The sequence below is a fragment of the Larimichthys crocea genome, chromosome II, assembly GCF_000972845.2.
Source record: "Larimichthys crocea isolate SSNF chromosome II, L_crocea_2.0, whole genome shotgun sequence".
NCBI lineage: Eukaryota > Metazoa > Chordata > Actinopteri > Sciaenidae > Larimichthys > Larimichthys crocea.
The window spans coordinates 5869546-5889839 of NC_040012.1; the positions used below are offsets into that span (position 1 = coordinate 5869546).

Here is a 20294-nt window from a genome sequence, read left to right on the forward strand (position 1 = left end):
CTTACTTCAGTCCTCAGATATTTTTACTTTATTAATCCACCCTGGGGAAGTTCAGTTACACAGCTCTGCAGAAAACCAGTCGACACTCACATCGTTCCTGCTGGATCTGGATCGGACACCCTCCACTTCTCAAACCCCGACAGTTGCTCATGTGTTGTACTTGAAGATCTGAAGCATCTATTGGTACCAACTGCGTCTTACCAAGCTTGAGTTTGTATGACCGTTTTCAAAGACATCCCTTGACCTCCGACATCAAGAGTCGCCAACTTTATGCTGAACTCTTTCAGTTTTTGTACGCAGTATACATTTCCTGCCTTGTGTATTTGAATATTTCTGCAGACTGTGGTCTGGAGTTAGGACTTTGTTCTTTGGGCGGTCGTGAAGCTCAAAACAATCTGACTGTACGACGGGTAGATGTTACAAAGTCTGTTTCTGACCCTGTGTAGCTGTTGTAAATACAAACACAGTAACGGTTGTCATGGTCACTGTTAACGTGGTGATGCTCAGCACGTTTTGACCTCACGATGGCGCTAAGATCAACCAAGTTACAAGAATAATCTCTACTCAGTCTCTACTTACTACCTTTTTTGAAGCTTTCAACCAAATGAAGTTACAAGATTCTTCTGTGTGGTGATGACACACAGCTCTGAAGTCCAAACGTTGGACGTTCAGGCCTGAACAATGCTTTAACATTCAGGCTGAGTCACATGTGGCTGTAAACAGTTTCTCCTCAGTGCAGCGCTGCGTTATCAGATCACAGCGACCTCCGACCTCTGACAAACGTTCAACAGAAGATCCGATACTCGTGTACCGCCATGGCCTTTGGCGGAGCTCCTCCTGAGCACATGATCGTGACATTTCCCCGGCCTGCGGCTCGCTCGCCTCTTTAATGTCACCTTGCGGACGGAGCAGCTCGTTTTCTCCTCACAGGAGAAGCTGAAAGCTGCGCTGTGGCGAGCTCTCTGCGTGGACGTAAACAAGTCTGATGGATCGCTGCCTGAATGCACAGAGGCACTGAGTGCTGACACACTTATCTGACTGATACATACTGTACACACACACAGTGTGTATACATTATTCTACATGTGAGCTCGCAATTGACCTTTAAAAAGTCCCGCCCCTTCATCAACCAAAACAGTAAAAGAAGTGCAGTAATACTTTAAGATGTCAACTTTTCACTCTAACGTTAGCTGTGGCTGTTGCGGAGGGATTTTTCTTTGAAGCTGTTAAACACGTTACGTTACACTCTCCAGGTTCCAGTTGTTTGACCTGCTGTTGCTTCAGGTCACATTGCTGAGGTCAGAAACCAAACAGACCGTGTTTGTTCCGGAGAGGCGAGGGTTATTCATGGAACCGTCAGGGCGACGGGCCCCCGAGGACAGGGAGCATCTCGAGCACAACAGCCTGAAGACGACCGGTCATCCCAGGAGACGCTCAGCACACACGCCTGACGACAACAAGCTGCTACAAGCCTGAAGAACACGCCGGACAGAGAGGAACCCGAGTCTTTCTGCCTCTTTTAGCTCATTGTTTTGGTGACCAAAACAATGAGCTAAAAAGCTAAAAACACATGACAGCTTGTCACAAAGTTCTTCTGCTTTGTTTGTCTGTTGCAGTTTTTGATGACTACAAATCATCTGTAGACAGGTTTAAGGTTTGGGACTCGGTCCGCCACAAACCAGGACGCAAAAACTGAGACATGGACGCCGTTAAATTACAGGAACAACAACTCTTACTCAACATCACAAAATATCCCTAACAACATGAAAACCAACCTGCATCTGCAGATACGACACTGGAGGACAGTCCTCATGAGAAAATATCATTTAGTGTCTCGAATCATCATCACAGCTGACGATAATAATAATAAAATCCAAAACGCTCACGGTCTTCCTGCTGTCTCCGTCTTATCAGACATGACAGATAGTCTTTGTTGTGTAACAGCAGGGTGTCAACCTGAACGCAGCCCGGAGGCGAATTCACGGCGAGCCGGACAATTTCATTGGCAAGTGTCAAACTGCTCAGCAAAGATGTGACGTTACCACGAAGACTGTTCGTCTCAACGAGTCCTGAACATCAGATCTACACGTATCGATCTGTGACGACGACGCTCACCTGTCAATCAAAGCGTCCAAGTCTTCATTTGTGTAACATCACAATGTTTTTATGTTTTTCTACAGTAGCCTAGAGTGGACAAACTGACCTCTACACAGGGACTTTTTTTGGTCACGTTTTGCAGCCACCGTAGTTTCTCGTCTTGTCTCATCTTGACGGACCGGGCCATCTGTTTGGGTTTTATTCTGTGTGTTCTGATCCGGCTTGATAACTACACGAAGCTCCAGGCTGCCACATATGAAACGTACTACAGCCGCGGAAGCAAATAAAGTGAATCAACGGAGTGAACGTTAGATTGTGTCCGACCTGAGAAGCTCCACGAGCAGACACGAGGTAAAACACGGTAAATATTGGAGATGATGTGAAAGATGAAGACGTTTAGAGCCCAGAAGGACCAGAGAAATGTCTCGACCATCATCGTCTCTCTCTCACAGTGCATTGTGGAAAGTTACAAACATACCCGGCTCTACTCGGCTTTTTTCCATTTTTCCACTCATGGAAAAATCAGTCGATGAATCAAACCTCTCAGTCGTCTTCAGTAGATCTGAAGTTACACGATGACCAAAGGCCAAACAGTCTGTGAAGATTTGTCTCTGATGGATGAATCAATACGAGGAGGTTCAAGAGAACGTTTAAAAGCTTCAATCAAAAGACTTCCACAAAGTTTGTCCCTGGTGGCAATGAAAGAGTCAATTAAACACATGGAAGCTGCTGTTCATGGTTAAAATCTAATTATTTCACCGTGATCATAAATAATCTTTGTGATTTATTGTATAAAATTACAACATTTCCTGAATCGGTCCAACATTTTCAGACAGACGCCGTCGGTCCGTGTTTCCGGGTACCTGCTGTTTTTCCACATTTCAAACAGATAACAGTAATCCAAAAATAATCTCATTAAACGCTGACCCCAGAGGGGAGCAGCGAGCTGAACGCCGCCGCTGGCTGGCGCCCCGTCACTATGAATAGATTACAGCTGGGAGGTAATCCCGCCTGAAATCATCCTCAGTGTGAAGAAAAAGCTGAATATCAGCCTCGACTTTAAGCTGGAAACCTCTTTGAGCACGTCATCGTATGACCAGTTTTAATCTGTGAGATGACGGTAAGACTGTAAACAGCTCTGACTCTATGAAGACGGACGTGTCTCTGCACTGACACTGACGTTCAACACATGTCCAGCCCTGCAGTCCTGATTCTGATCTCTTGCGTCTCTCCGTCTGTTTCTGGTCATTATTCTGTGTGTTTGACCTCAGAAGACTCATCAGTCTCATCACGCCGTCCATTAAAGGACGGGCCGCTGTGTCCTTTAACCTCCTGACCCGACCTCTGTCCACAGCTACACTTAATTAAAACAGCAACAGCCGAGCGAGGAGAGGATCAGGACAATAACACACTGATGGAGAGACGACGATCATAAGATAGCTTAAGAGAGCACACGGTGACCCATTTCCTCCGTCTTTATCATGACGTACAAGATGAAGTCGTGTTTACTCTGGACGTGATTCAGCGTTTTTTTTTTTTGTGTGTCTCCACCTGAAGTACTCGGGTGACTTTCAAGCCGGATCCTTGATGAGAACGTTTTGATGGTGCAGCAGAAACGCGTCACGAGGATCCTGACGCGGCACTTTCTGCTGACGCTCTGCTGGCATTATGCAGCCGAGGCCTCAAAAATAAAAAAACAACTCAATGAGCTTGTCAAATTTGTCCAGGAGTTCACATCTGAGCGTTCAGTCTTCTTAAATTTACCAGCAACAATACAATAACCAGTAATAAGGTTCTGTCAGCGGTTCAGTGACAGGGACACAAAGAGGAGCTTTCATTGAGATGAATGTCTGGCTGCCCGGCCGATAATGGAGGAGGAGGAAGGAGTGCTGAGTCAGCGTTTGGCAAGAGAAAGCTGAATGACTTGCAGGTTAACGTTGGCGCATTTTAGGAAATCTGGACATGGAGTGACGTGACGTTTGTATAAAAGCAACAGAGTTTTCCTTTATTCCCTGAAGGCAGTTTGAAGGACTGATTGTGCTGTAAAAAACTACACAAGGTTTCATTTATCAGGTCAGGACACCACAAAAAGGTTTAAGAGCCCGACGCTGGAGGAAATGAGCCACTACGAGGTGTCGGAGCGCCGACTCCCGGGGCTGTAATTCTGCCAGACGGACTGTTTCATTTCGGCCTCGTCGAGGACGAAGCCAGAGGAATAAACACGGTGACGAACGGCGTCCAAGGCCAAAAAAAATCAGCTCGGTGACGATGGCAACGAGCCAGACACCGAACCGAGAGACTGAAAATGAGCACACCGTGTCTTACTGCTTAATCCATAATATTCCTTTATGCTTTATTATCTCAGGCACCGACAACGCCGTCAGATAAAATAAAGTATTCAAACAATAAAAAGCAAATGAAAATTAAACAAACAAATCCTCACGTTCAATAAACTGTAGGATAAAAGAAGTCATGTGTGGACGGTTCATTCATACATAAGAAAGACAATGAAGGACGCTAAAAGCTTTTAGCCTCTGTAGCAATTTTTGGAAACGCCGCGGAGGTCAGAGCTCAAAAAAAGAAAATGTCACTGGAAAACTCTGAACCATTAAAAGCTCAAAAAGCCGCCGCTGATGGCCCTGATCCTTCATTAAATATTAAGGGTGGCTGAGTGCAGTGTCTGGTAACAGCAAGATTGTCCGAGATCAATCAGATGAAACCGGTGAGATAAAGGAGGAGGAGGGTGAAAGAGAGGTGAGGGGGGAGGAAGGAGACGAGATAAAGGATGGAGTCACACTGATTCGTCCCTCTGAGCCTCGGACCGTCCAACAACGTGAAATAAAAGCTACAAAATCCTGTTAAATAAATGAATTTCAGTGATTTCATCACGCTTTCTAAGACTTGTCCTCTGAGAATCGTCGATCTAGAAAAATCTGTATAATTTTACCTTTTTAACCGTGATGCAACGTGTCTGTCGACTTTTAAACCATGTAGACGAGAAGTCCTTAAAGCTGCACGGCAGCATGATTCATACACACACAGACTGAAGGCAGATTCAGATACTTTCATTCATTACATTTGCATGTTTGTTAGATGCATGGAGAGAAAAACACAAAGTGCTGAGCTGCTTCAGATTAATCTTCAGGTTCCAGCTTTCTGATGATGAACGTCACATCTGTGTTACACTGTTGACCTCTGAAGACACAAAAACATGTTTATTACAGGGAGCAGTGAAGATGTTACGAGCATGTGAGGAAGCAGCGGTCATCTGAGGTTTTTAAACAACAGCGTTCGAATGACAAAGTTCAAACGACAGTGTTTCTCGACGGCCTCAACTGAAACCTTCCTATGAGCCACCGCTGGCATCAGATGAATAAGCAACTCAATCATTAAGCACACACACAAACATACAATTACTGTGTGTGCATGAAACCCTGTGATTTCTTTACACATGCAGGCGCAGCTGTCAGAATAATCACAGGAAGACAAATTAACTAAAATCGACAAACCGGTTCATTTAAGAGAGCCAGGGGTGTATTTGTATTTACACCGATGATGTTTCCTGGCAGGATGAGAGCTGCTGCACCTCGTCCTCCTCAATGAGTAAGAGGACTAAAGCCGAGGTCAAACTACACAACATTTTTTAAATATGTTGAAATTGCTGCCGTGTAGTTGCAGAGTACGCCAACCAATCATTGCGTGCCATGGTGCATGGGATGCGGAAAAGGTCGGAAAGCCTCGTCGTTCCTCTTTCGTTACGTTGACGTGGACTCCAAGCTGCAACCTGACGCCAACACAGGAAGCGCCAAAAACTGCAGTTCCTCTTGTCGTCCACTTGAAGCTGGCTCCAGAAGTGAGTCAGTCTCCATAAGTCCCCATGTCCAAATGTCCTCACAGCAGAAATAAACATGTTTACAGTCTTTATTTGCAGACGCAGATGTGAGAATAATCCAGTAATAATCAGATTCTTCCTGTTTTTTAGTTGAAAATCTACAAAACGGTTGATTTGAATCAGCCGGTGATCAGTTCTGTCTTACGTGAACGCCTGGAATCTAAAATGTAAATGAAAGCTGATGGACGTCTTTGAAAAGAAGTAAAAATGGGCTTGATCGTGTTTGGCTGGCAGCGATGGAAAGAAAAACATATTTTCAGGGCTTGCTGAAGGCAAAGCGAGTAAGAAGGCGTGCATGCAGCCTCATGATATACACATTTAGCCTTTTTTTTCTCTCCTATCTCCTCGGTGCAGCCGGCGCTCCAGGTAAGCCGAGTTTGACCTTGAAAGAGGAAACGGCGAGCTTGAAGAGCGGCTAATCGGCGGGTGTGAAGCTCCCACTGTGAGTGTGTGTGACGGGTTTATAACGCTCTTAGCTCCACAGGAACACTCCCCTAACACCAAAACACACACATTATCATACACACACTCTCCAACCACAGCCCAGGACGACCTAATCTGTTATTTACTGACGCTCTGTTCATTTAACAGCAAGTAAAAAGGCTAAATGACTTCTGCACAAAGGCAGCCGTCAATACCAGATCAGCTCCATTCGTCTTTTCATGAGGCGGGTCAATATGAGCTCATTGTTTAGAGTGCGAGAGCGAGAGGAGGGGATGTGATCGTATTGGTGTGAAGCTTTTAAAAGGAAACGCAGCGGCCGGCATCGAAGCCTTCGACAGGTCCGGAGACGAAAGAATGTGAGGCCGGGCGGGAGGCTCTGAAGAGACGGAGCCGGATCGATGGAGGCTATTCTGAGTGTGACAGGAACAATCAGCCTCAAAGACGAAGAGAGAGGAGGAGGAGGAGGAGGAGGAGGAGGAGGAGCACCGGACAACTCTCAACAGTGTTCACGATTTCTGCTGCGAGGGTCAGGGAAATACGCTGCTTCCACTTTCAACAATGAAGTCAATTAAGTTAAAGACGAAGCCGATTCATTCCGAACACGTTCAGAGGGAAACGAGATGTTGGGGTTAATCACGGTTGGCAGTCGCCTCCTCCAGCTGATGAAAGTCGTCTCCATTCACAATAACACAAACAGACTGTTTCACAGTGATGGTGGACGCTCTGCAGCCACCTAAAAACCAGCGGCCACCGACCACGTGAGGGGGAAGCTGGGAAACCCCCCCTGAGCTGCACAACAAAGACAACACAGCATTAAATATTTGAATGTCTTTGGATAACATGTTGGACGTCCTCCTTCATGTTCTGATGATTTAAGTCAAGATTTCCTTAAACACTGATATGTAGGAGTGCTGTTTTCACTCCAGTCACGAGTCCATTAATTAGCTCGCTCTCTTGCTGTGATAAGTCTCAGCTTGTGTCATTATGATGAAGTATCAGCTCGCTGAAAACTCCGTGGGCGGTTGGGGATTATTTTAGCATCGTGTGTTGATATTAGTCGACCGGAAAACACTCTGAGATCAGCGCCTTACATGTTCTGTCTTAATTCAGCTGTGGTGACATACGAGCTGGGGGCGGGCGGACACGGCGGCGATGCCGGTGGTGGTGGTGGTGGTGGCGGTGGTCGCAGGATTAGGCCGGCTCACGCTGCACTCCTGGGGTTAGGAAGACCGAGCTCGCTGTGAAATTAAACATCCTCGACTCAAGCCTCGCTAATCTGCTCTCATTAACTGTGTTTGCTTAAGGACGTGGTGAACATATAGCATACATATGAACCACAGACTGTCAGTTTAATTAGAAAAGGAAGCTTCAGGAGGATTCATCAAACATCTCACAATCACAAAGTCAGAGCCTGGTTGCTCAAACAAACCACCCACCTGTCAATCAAAGGGCATCAAAAGTTCCCAGAGTTACCGCGGTGACGTCTTTAAACATCTTATTTTATCCAACAGATGTTCTTCACTCAACAAAACAAACAAACGTCCTCTCACGACCTTTTAATGGAGACGTGAACTTCAGTCATGTGATAACAGGCGGTGCATGTTACACACTCGAGAGTCTTGTGACTTCAAAGAACAGTAGAGCTTGTGTTCAGATTATTTTGTCCACGTGTCGACGTTTACTGACCTGCAGAGGTGACACTGTTTACAGACGTCCAGATGCTCACGTGCACACCGAAGGACTGAAAATGTTTCATTGATCCTCTGAAATCATAAAAAACAGACGCTTGTATCCGGCTAACAGCGTCCACCGACCTGTGCCACATGAGGGGGAAGCTGGAAATCGCAGCGTACAGTCAGCCGCATCACGTCCACGGTCATCCATACGGCGGTCAGCTGAGACGTGGAAGTGAAGCATGATGGGATTCGAGGTGACACCAGTAGAAGAGGCGCTCGAGGTTTCCAAAGTATTTCTGGAGTTTCCTGAACACGAGTGAGTCCGAGCTGCTGGAAATAAGTCATGACTCAAATATGAGTGAACGAACCATGACACAGCGTCTGTTTCCAATAACAGACATCCGTACAATACTTCAATGGTTACCTAGTGTTTCTGTAGCGTTGACAGAACGTTCCAAAACAAACATAAAGCAGCTAGCTTAAACTACCTGATATTTACTCGGTGTCAGCTCTTTAACTTCACACTCTTCTGTGCAGACCGTTGTCTGTGCTTAGTTACATTCAAATATAAGAAGTTTGTCACATTGTAACAAAGAATATGCAGGACGTCAGGACGTTCATGCGTGTTGACGTCAGGACGTTCAGTTGACGTCAGGACGTTCATGTTGACGTAAGGATGTTCGTGTTGACGTCAGGACGTTCGTTCATGTTGACGCCAGGACATTCATGCTGATATCAGAACATTAATTTTGACATCAGGACGTTCGTGTTGACGTCAGGACGTTCATGCTGATATCAGGACGTTCATGCTGATATCAGGACGTTCATGCTGATATCAGGACGTTCATGCTGATGTCAGGACATTCATGTTGACGTCAGGACGTTCGTGTTGACGTCAGGAGGTTCGTTCATGTTGACGTCAGGACGTTCATGCTGATGTCAGGACATTCATGTTGACGTCAGGACGTTCATGCATGTCGAACCTTCTCACATGTTGAATAAAATCAGTAGATGTCTCTGCTTCTTTACAGTTCAACAGATCAAGAAAGCGTTCACGTCAAACTGTGTTTAAACTCAATGTGTCACCTTCAAACCAACAAGATCCGTCAGAACCAACCAAACGAAATGAAGCGAAGAGAGCTGCAGTAAAACATCAACAACAACTGAGAAACAAAGACGGAGAGGTTGGAGGAGCAACAAGGAGGAGATGGAGGTAGACGGCAACGAAGCTGACATGATGCTCACAGTGTCCAGTAGGGGGAGCTGAGCCTGTTTGGAGCTGAGTGTATCTCAGGACCTGTGTGTGTGTGTGTGTGTGTGTGTGTGTGTGTGTGTGTGTGTTGGACAGCTCTTGGTGCTGAACGCTCAGCGGTCGGACAGACAAACACACACTGACTCATTTCATTAAAAATATAAACCTGAGAACGGCAAATCAACACACACACACACACACACACACACACACACCAACAAACATCTGTGTGTGTGTGTGTGTGTGTGTGTGTGTGTGTGCGTGTGTGTTTATGAGTCAAATATGAAGCAAAAATAAAAACGACTCACAGCTGAGAGCTTCAAACACCAACATCGGATTTATCAACAAACAGAGGAGGAGGAGAAGGAACTAGAGAAGGAATGAAGGAGTGAGACTGAGGAGGTAAACATAAGGGAAGAAGAGGAGGAGAGAGGAGGAAGACATAAGCAGGAGAGGAGCTGGGGAAGACTACAGGAGGGAGAGAGGAGGAGGAGGATAACAGATGTGGATTAGAGGGAGGGGAAATCAAAGGAGAAGAGGAGGCTAAAGGATCGACAAAGGAGAGATGGAGGAGGTCAAAAGGAAGAGGGAGAAAAGGGGGGGTGGAGGAGGAGAGGAGGATAAAGGAGCAACAAAGGGCGGATTGAGAAGAGGAGGATGGAGATTGAGGTAATGAGGAGGTTAGGAGAGGATAAAGGAGCAACATGGGGGAGAAAGAGATGGATGGAGAGGAGGTCAAGAGGAGAAGGAAGGGGGGGAAGATGGGAAGAATAAAGGAAAAGAGAGGCAGGTGAGGAGAGGAGGACAAAGGAGCAACAAAGGGGAGATGAAAGAGGAGGTCAAAAAGGAGAGGAAGAAAAGGGGGGAGGGAGGAGAGACAGACAGAGGAGAGGAGAGGAGGACAAAGGAGCAACAAAGGGCGGATTATGGAGGAGGGGGAAGAAGAGGGAAGGAGAGGAAGGAGTAACGGGAGAAAGGGTGGATGAGGAGAAGAGGAGGATGGAGATTGAGGTAGGGAGGAGGTTAAGAGAGGATAAAGGAGCAACATGGGGGAGAAAGAGATGGATGGAGAGGAGGTCGAGAGGAGAAGGAAGGGGGGAAGACGGGTGGAATAAAGGAAAAGAGAGGCAGGTGAGGAGAGGAGGATGAAGGAGCAACAAAGGGGAGATGAAAGAGGAGGTCAAAAAGGAGAGGAAGAAAAGGGGGGGTGGAGGAGGAGAGGAGGAGAGACAGACAGAGGAGAGGATAAAGGAGCAACAAAGGAGAGAAAGAGGTGGAAGGAGAGGAGGCCAAGAGGAGAAAGGGTGGATGAGGAGGAGAGGAGGATGGAGGAGGTGATGAGAACATTAGGTGGAGGTGTGTGTCCACAGGTGAGCTCACCTGGTTGGTGGACAGCTGTGCGCCCTGTGAGATGAGCATCTGGACCAGGATGTGCAGCCCGGAGGTGAACAGGCCGGCCAGGATGGCCCAGGTGAGCGGCAGCGGCAGCATGCTGTAGGTGGCGAACAGGGTGAAGAGCACGTAGCCCACCCCGTCCCCCAGCAGCCCGTAGCCCAGCCCGGCCGCCAGGATCTGCGTGGCCATGGCCACCCAGGTGACCACGCCGCTGTACTGCAGGTAGCTGTGCGACGTGGTGTCCTTCCTCACCACCACTAAGGCACAGATGACCACCTCGATGCCCGTGAAGAAGCCCAGCAGCGTGCCTTTGATCGGGTCCATCGGGGAGGAGGCCAGGGTGAGGTGCAGCACCAGCAGGGTGAGCTTGGTCACCACGTCCAGGATGTTCATCACCACCACCGACTTGCGCCTCTGGCCCAGGAAGTAGCGCTGGTAGAGGCGCTCCAGGTCTCGGGACTTGAAGGCGTTCCGCAGCGTGGGGAAGATGACGCCCCGGTACGTGTAGCCCCAGTTCAGGAAGAAGTCCGAGTTGCTGGGCGCGCAGTCGATCTGCAGGAAGCCCAGGTCGCTGCTCGCGCGCTCCGGGAACACTTTAGTCCCGCCGTTGTTGTGCCGGTCTCCAACCGACGTCCGACCCGCTGACTGCTTCCGCGCGCCCTGGCTCGGGTCGCACGGCTCGTCCGGCCCGGTGCCCTTCCCCACCACCACCCCTCCTCCTCCTCCTCCTCCGCCTCCTCCTCCGCCCTGCTCGTGGATGAAGCGCTGCTCGGTGATGTGCCGCACCGCGTCCTGCCACAGCAGCCGTTTGGGTCGCGCGCTGCCGCCGCTGCTGCTCGGTGTCTTGTTGATGGTGTACAGCTCCTCGCTCGCGCTGGAGCACCGGACCTCGGACAGCTCCATCCGCGCGGTGTCCGTGTCCTATCGGTTGTGTCCGTTCAGATAATCCTCTCCTTCCCGGTTGTGAGTTAGCTCAGAGATTTTGGGGGGGAGACGACGACGACGTCCTCCTCTCGTGCGCATCGAACCGGGGGGCGCGTGCTTCTCTCTCGGTTGGAGGTCATCGTCACGCGAACGATTCCACTTAAGAAACGGCGCATAAATCCGACACGAGAGGAAAAACATCTCCCGGATTACCCGCCACCACCATCATCATCATCTTCATCATCATCATCATCATCCCAGCAGCAGCGCGAGCCACCGTGCGCCGACCGTCCGCACCATCAGGGTGCCGCGGCGGCGTCACGGAGAGCCGGGGTCCGCGTGAGGGGTCCGCGTGGGGTTGGTGCAAAGGCGGGAGAGTGATGGTGTTTTTAAACCGAACCTCCACGCGCGGCGTTGGCACAGCTGGTTCCGGTTACTTTGCCATTCTTTTCGTGATGTGCGCGTGCCACGGTCGGATAAAATCCCGTGAAGATGAAGAAAAAAAATCCGTTAACGGGAGCCGGAAAAACTCCGAACTTGTTGTTGTTGTCGCTCGAGAGGTTCTCTCAGTGTCGAGTGCGCGAGCTCCTCAACAATCCGCGGATCAGCCGTCCTCCTCGCGCCTCTCCATCCACACGAGGGGCTCGAGCTTGAATGCAACACCTGGCTGGAGTGAGTGAGACAGGGAGGGCGGGAAGAAAGGAAGGAGGGAGGAGAGGAGGAGGAGAGAGGAGGAGGAGGAGAGGAGGTGTCTGCGTCCTCCGTCACAATCCTGAGACCGCGCGAGGAAGAACGTCTCGTGGAAAGAAAAAACAACAAACAACGTCCACGCGCGAGGACAAGAAGCGTCACTCCCCCTTTCTTCTTCTTCGGTGTTTAAAGCGCGTGCTGCAGCCGCGCGGAGTCAGCTGGGCTCCGGTTTGACGTCACAGTCACCTCTGTATCCGTGCGCGCGCGTGTGCTCTCTCTCTCTCCTTGTCTTAACCGTCTTCATCCTCCCACGCGCTCTTCTTATTGAAGGTCCAGTCAGACATCAACCTGCAGTTCCTCTAACGTCCACCTGAGGCTGGCTCCAGAAGTGAGTCAGTCTCCATAAGTCCCCATGTCCAAATGTGGACAGCCTCTGAACCGGCAGTGTCCGGTCTAACAGCGAACACGGTGACAGAACCTCTGAACCGGCAGTGTCCGGTCTAACAGCGAACACGGCGACAGAACCTCTGAACCGGCAGTGTCCGGTCTAACAGTGAACACGGCAACAGAACCTCTGAACCGGCAGTGTCCGGTCTAACAGCGAACACGGCGACAGAACCTCTGAACCAGCAGCGTCCAGTCTAACAGTGAACACAGCCTCCTACCACAGTAGTTTTCTTGCCGGGTTTGGCTCCTGGCATCCCGGAGCTACGTTAGCTCAGTTAGCTACACGACTGACCACAGTTAGCAGTTCACCACTTAGCAATCATTGCATCAAGTGATGGTAGCTAATTAGCAGTTAGCTAAACTAATGTAATCAAGGTCATAACATTAGCTGAAGTTAGCTTCACGTACAAGCCAGCTAGATAAGATAGCTAATGTAGCTGACTGCTAACATTAGCTATATCTCAAAACTACAATATCAGTTAGCTACATTAGCTACGTTAGCCTTTTTCCAAAACCAGTGAGTTCCATATCATTAGCTTATGTTAGCAGTTAGCTACTGTTGCACCAACTGAATCCTGCTACGCATCAAGTCTGTAAATTAGCCCGCTAACGGCAGATTAGCGGCCGTTAATTAGCAGTTAGCTAGGCTAAAGCCGGGGTCTCCAAACTACGGCCCGCGGGCCACATCCGGCCCGCCTAAACAATTGGAGTGGCCCGCTTAACGATCCCAAACAATCTCTCTAAAAATGGCCTGTTTTTCAAAATTGCATTTTCGTATTATAAAATATCCACACTTAATGATTAAGCTTGGCATTCTAATTAAAATCTACTTTATTTACGAACTATTTACAGTACTAGCTAATTTTCATCCCCACCGGGCGCATTTCCTCCGCGGCGGTGCGCTGCGACCGGCTCTGGGTCGGCTTGGAAAGGCTCGGGGGCGAAGGTGGCTCACGGCTCCGGCCGCGAGCTTTACAGCACCCTCCTGCCCGGACCTCGCCGCTTCCCGGGGCCGTGGACTTGGTTCTCGCAGCGCAACAAAATCGCAATAAAAATGTAAAAAGCAACTTTCACCGCAATTTTTTTGAAAACCTCATGCAACATCAGCAAACATCATTTTAGGCCGCAACTATTTCAAAAAAGGCCGCGAAATCCTGGTGGGACTGATACCATTTCCGCCCCCCATCACTGAAAGGCAAGTTGATGTGGCCCGCACCAAAAAACGTTTGGGGACCCCTGAGCTAAAGCTATCTGTACGTGTGAAGCTGTGTTTGACGGTGTGTGTGTTATAACAGGACTCACTGCTTCAGCTGGTGTAGCAGTGAGATGACTCATCTTTGGACCCAACACATTGACTCACGGTGGTTACAACAGCTGAGAAATTATTAGCTCCCTTCTTTCTGCGGAGCCAATAATAGAGCTACGACATGTTAGCGTGAGTTAGCATCATTAATGTCCTCCTTTCTGTCCCATCTGTCCTCCAGCGTCTGTCCAACACTGACACAAAGTCATGTTTTATTTTCAGGTATCCTTCTTGGTATTTTTTTTAAAAAGTTACTGTACAACCACTTGCTAAAGTAGTTAACCGCTAATTAACTGCTGCTAACAGAACCGGGCTCGGCAACCGGTCCAGACCGGGACTAACGTTACAATACCGATGTGATTTACAGACTTTATGATGGAAACATTGATAAGTAGCAGAAGAAGTGAAGCTAATAACAAAGCTAATACAGCTAACAGTGAGGAGTCAGTTGGTTTGAAGCTAGTGCTAATGTAGCTAACTGCTAACATAATGCTGTGGAAGTCACTAGTTTTAGAAAAAGGCTAACGTAGCTAACTGATAATAAAAGCTAATGTTGTATTTGTTTTGAGATGTAGCTGATGTTAGCAGTCAACTACATTAGCATGTGAAGCTAACTTTATAACCTTAATTACATTTTATAACCAGGGCTGTAAATTAACTTTTTTGATCACCAGCCAATCAGAATTTCCACTAGCCACATTTTTAGCCACTAGCCACTAGCCACAAAAAGACAGATTATGAGAGCAACTGAATTAATTTAATCATTTTATTAACTACAGCTTTAAATGAATCTTACAATGAAGTTGGGAACTTAAATACATACAAAAATTATCCTAACATTTCATTACTCATTAACCCTTACATACTATTCAGGGTCTAATATGACCCATTTTTTGTACATAACAATAAAATAAAAACATTAAAACGTCAATTTCCACAGAGCACCTCGAGCGGACGGAAGCCAGACACAGAAAAAGCAAAGAGAATCCGGTGGATTTTCAAAATAAAATACCCCGTGCACACTGCTGGTCGTAAAAACAGACAAAAGCGAAACTAATTAACTAAGTAACATATTTACAGATGTAGAAGCATGTTTAGAAGAACATACACCGGGAAAATGTCCAAATCTAAACAGCGGGGCTCAACAGGCTCCGGGAAAATCCGGACAACACACAGGCTTTGTTTTTCACTTCACGACACGTCCACAGTCGAGTCTGTGACGTTTGTTTTCAGGCCAGCGTGCCTTTAATTTGTAATATTAATCTCTAATCCGAGCTTTATTCTGCTGTCACCTTCAGTAAATCACCCTGAGTAAAAGAGAGAGCGTCAACTTACAGACTAAAATGTAAATAATATTCTTGTCATATAACTTCATCATGAATCTAATCGGAGGCTCGCAGGCCCTCCAATGTTCATCACAAACAGTAAACTTCAAATTAATCCTGAGAGGAGAGCTCCATCCTGCACAGATCTGCCCCGGGGGACTAAAACTAATTCAGATTAATTCATCAAAATCACCCAAAACGTACACGGAAGAATATCGGAGGAGGTGATGCGCATCTTGTCGAGCATCTCGGGTGAAATTATTCCCTCCTAAACCTTGAGGAGCTGCGAGAGGTCCTCATGAGGAGAAGCAACCCCCACTTTGACTCACGCATGGCTCCAGGCTAGAGGAAAGTTGCCTCATTGCTATTCAGTCTATTTTTACCCTCCTCCTTTTCGTCTGTCGTGTCTCTACTGTAGCTTTCAGGAAAGGAGAATTACTGAAATCCTTCCCCCAAAACTCAACCTCACTATCAAGCAGCAGCTAAGAGCCGCCTGTTATTCAACATGCCCTTTATTTGTCCTCATAAGCGGGGCGTCATCACTGATACGGGGTGGAAAAAATATTGGAAATTGTAAAAGCTGCCGTGTCCACATCACATCGCTGGAGCCTGAGCCTCAGAAGGAGGAAGGCGAGGAGCTCTGCACGGCGTACAAATGAGGCTGCACGTCAGAGAAAGCACCAAATACGTGTGTTCATATGAGGAATCACGACTGAATAACGTGAAAACGTGATAAGATTTTCCTTTAAATGAGCCTGAGATATGATTAAATCTGTTTACAGAATATCTATTACATGACTGAGCCCATTTTCATGGTAGATTTGTGCATATCTTTATGAACCTGTATGCTCTTTAATCATGAAAATAATCTACTTCATGGACTCAACCAGGCTTTTTTTTATTTATTTATATAACACCATGAAGAAAATCCTATTTTAAAACAATTTGTCACAGAAAACGTGTAGCTAACTCTGTAAAATACAATAACATGAGATTTTTTTATATTACTCATTTAACCTCTGACAAATATATATGTATGAACATCATCTTATTGTGTTGTGGTGATGATTTTAATCCACTTTCGGGTCATGTGATTGGATGAACCATCATGCAGACTTCAACCAATCAGATCAATGAACCAAACCTGCCATACATTACCAAAGCTGCTTTTTTGGACACTAAAAGTCAGTCACAGATTTACTCTCTCCTTTTCTCTTCTTAGCTTCCTCCGTCAACATTCCTCTTCACTCTCTTCTCCTCTGCCATCATGTCCATAGAGGCTGCTGAGCCCGCTTACATTGCCTGCTCGTCCAGCTCCAGTTCTGGCATGACACAGGCGCCACACCCTGTCAGCATTCCCTCGCGACCCGGACCTCAAAACCTCCTCTTCTTCTTCCCGGTGGTCCAGAACATCTGAGCAGCCGGAGGACATCAGAGGTGAAAACCAGAAAACATTTCCTCCATAAAATATGATCCAGTTTCACCAGAATCAGTGAAATAGTTGCTGCTGTGTGACTTAGTGCCGTAAAGCGTTACGTACTTCTCCCGACCCGGAGCCCAAAGTTACATAGTGTGAGAACAGACGTACGAATGACAGAGACACCGTTCAGCTGATCACAGGTCAGTGTGGGTCACCTGATCACAGGTCAGAGTGGGTCACCTGATCACAGGTCAGTGTGGGTCAACATTGTTGCTTTAAGTCTTAAAAGGTTAGAAGGAAGTTCATATATGTCATGTATCCCATCATGCTCTCTGTGGCATGTTATTATTATATCTGCGCTCTGTATGTGACGTCTCCTGCTGTGGCCTCTGCACATCTATGATTAATGCCGACTTCAATCCACCGTGACAGTGATTCATCTACACGATCAAACATACTTTCACTTACGTACTGAAGAACAAACATGATGCCAGCTTTGCTTTTTTTAGAACACGTCGGCGGCGGCTACGAAACCTTTTAGTTTGAAGAGACGCTGCTCAGTTTGAAAATCAAGACGACTCTTTTCACATTTCAAAAGTTCTGCTTATATTCTGGACTACACTTCTCTTGAAAACAAAGGTTTGAGTTAAAACCTTCAGTTCTTAAAGCGGGGAACCTTTGCGGTTCTACAAGAAACCTATTGGTTCTTCAAGGTTTATAGGGGCAAAAAGGATCTCAAGAGAAGTCAAAGATGAAGTAAAAAAAACGGTTTGAGTTAGAACTTAAAGTGGTTCTTCATGGTGATGCCATAGGGGAACCTTTATTAGTTCTGCAAGGAACCTTTTACCCACTTAAGGAAGTACTTGACTTGACTAGACTTGTTAAGTATAACAAGGAACCTTTAAAGGGGAAAAATGTTTCTTTAAAGTTCTAAAGAACTGTTTTTTAGGAATTCCGTTCCCCAAAGAACCTTAAACAGCAAGAAAGGGTTCTTAAGGATAAAAAGGTAAGGTACAAATAAAGGTTTGAATTAGAACCTAAAGTGGTTCTTTATGGTAATGCCATATGGGAACCTTTATTGGTTCTGGAGGGAACCAATCAGTAAAACAAGGAACCTCTAAAGGGGAAAGAACTGATTTTATGGGTTTCAGTTCCCCAGAGAACCTCAAACAGCACAGAAACGGTTCTAAAGGACAAAAACGGTTTCCAGAACATTTATCAAGAACCAGTTTTTCAACAGTTTCCTGGATCCCTTTAAACTAATTACCAGTTAAGCAGATTTGATTGCTGTGTGTCCGTTAAACTGAGTCACCCCTTCATTTACTCGCCCTCTCCTTTCACATTAAAGGCTGCATACGTTATCAGAAATGAAGCTGTTTGCCATTTCGCCCGGATCCCTGACAGCTCGCCAGGGTCGCGCCTGACAGCTCATCAATTCCACGGCGCCGTAATTTCAATGACGAAATGACAGGAAATGAGGGATGGCTCGCCCTCCTCCGTTCACGTGCACGTGCAGGCTTAAAGACGGCGACCACGCCCCGAGCCGTCACGTGACCGCACGTCAAGGCTGCGGTCCGTGCGTTGGCCTTGCCCCGCGGTGAGCTGCAGAGCTAAAATAGGCCTTACCTTGAATAATGGAGGGAAACATGGGAAGGTTTCCAGCTCTTCATTCGAGCGCAGTGTCCTCTCTGCTTCTTTCTTTCTGTCAGTTCGGCTGATTCGTCTACGAGACACATTTCTCATCCAGGAAACACTCAGTACAACCAGAGGTGAAGCTGAAGCTGAGTTTTACTTTGATTTGTTTGTCTGTGATGAAGTGTCGACCTGTCCAGGGTGGATCTGGACTCTCGCCCAATGTCAGCCGGGACTGGCTTCAGCTCCCGAGTAGAGGTCGAGCGGTTGATGGAGTTCTTAATACTCAATGTAAAACATTTAATGCAGTCAAAGCAGCCAAACTAAAAATAATCTAGTAAATCCCGACAACCCGAGCTCATGAATATCCAGATTAAACAAGCTCACTTACTTCCATGTTTTTGCTGGAAACTGCAGTTCCTCTTGTCGTCCACTTGAGGCTGGCTCCAGAAGTTTTAACCTGAGGCGAGCCGAATGTCACCTGGTTACTGAAAGCAGACACCTGTGACGACACCCACACTCACTGCTGCAGCCAGCCTCACGTCGACGTTTAACGAACGTAATATATTAGAGCTGTGTGCACTTAAACCACCTTGAGAAAGTCATTATCATTAAAGACCACCTTGAGCTTTCGTCTCATTAACAATAAAACAGTTGATCATCTTAAACACAGTTATTGAACAGCGTGTGTGTGTGTGTGTGTGTGTGTGGTTCATCCCCTCGGGGGGATTTGAACCTGTGACCTCGCTGCAGTGAAGCTTCCTCCCTCTGATCTGAATCTTTTCCCGCCTGTTATCTGCAGGAGCACGTCCTCTCCTCAGACCGCCGCCGCCGCCGTGCCGTGAAGGTCGTTTACCACTTCATTTGTCAAGCCGCTCCAGCTACCTATGTTTCATACTTCAGCACTTACACTTCCCTCCCCGCGCTGGTGATTTATTCCACATTCCTGATCTGCGTTTGTTCACACCGTGTTGTTGTTTGCGCAGCATGAGTAATAACCTTATTAATTCCTGTGGCAGGCTGGTTTCTGCTCCATTTCCCCCACGAAGACGAGCTCTCAGAGGACTTCACGCGCTGTGTCTGATCCTTAATGTGTTCCAGAGCACAAACATTATGTTTAATATATTACTGAATATTGATTATGTGCACGTGGGAGGATGGATTTTAAAATAGAAGCAGTTTTAATAAATTTAAAGGCACTCATCATCCATCTCGCTAAGTTGAAGCCACGAGATATGCTACATGCTAAGCTAGCTTATGTTGCAAATACAACCCCATGTTGAAGATAGGTACACCCTGCTAGCTAAAGTTAGCAAAATGCTAGGTAGCCAGCTAGCTAATTTAGATCAATCTTTAGCTAGGAAGTTACATCTGCTAGCTAATGTTAGCAAATACTATTTAACTGGCTAACTAATGTATATCAATTGTCACATCTTATGTTAGCTAATTGCTAGGTAACTAGCTAGCTAATTTAGATCAATCCTTAGCTAGGTAGTTAGCTAAAGTTAGCTCACTAACTAGCCGAATAATCTACATCAGTCCTTAGCTAGGTAGTTACATTTAATAGCTAATGATAGCAAAATGCTATTTAACTGGCTAACTAATCTACACCAGTTGTTAGCTAACAGCTAGGTTGTTAGCTAGGGAGTCTGTAAGCTCATGTTAGCTACACGCTAGGCTAACTAGTTAACTAATGTGTATCAGTCGTTCGCTAAGTGGCTACAGCTCATAGCTAACGTTAGCTAATGATGGTTAACTGGCTAAATAATCGACATGAATCATTCAGTTAGCGTTTTG

At 46.9% G+C, this 20294-nt stretch overlaps 1 protein-coding gene across 2 annotated transcripts in view; it reads right to left on the minus strand.

Annotated features, from left to right (window-relative positions):
• adcy8 (adenylate cyclase 8 (brain)) overlaps positions 1 to 12713 on the minus strand; it is a 60293-nt gene extending 47580 nt beyond the window's left edge. The window contains exon 1 of one of the 2 annotated variants that reach the window (XM_027291504.1): positions 10742 to 12713. In XM_027291504.1, coding sequence (XP_027147305.1) covers positions 10742 to 11659 — 918 coding nt within the window. In that variant the 5' untranslated portion in view covers positions 11660 to 12713. The remainder of the gene's footprint in view (positions 1 to 10741) is intronic. The other variant, XM_027291510.1, reaches the window with a different exon arrangement.
• Between the last annotated feature and the right edge of the window lie 7581 nt (positions 12714 to 20294).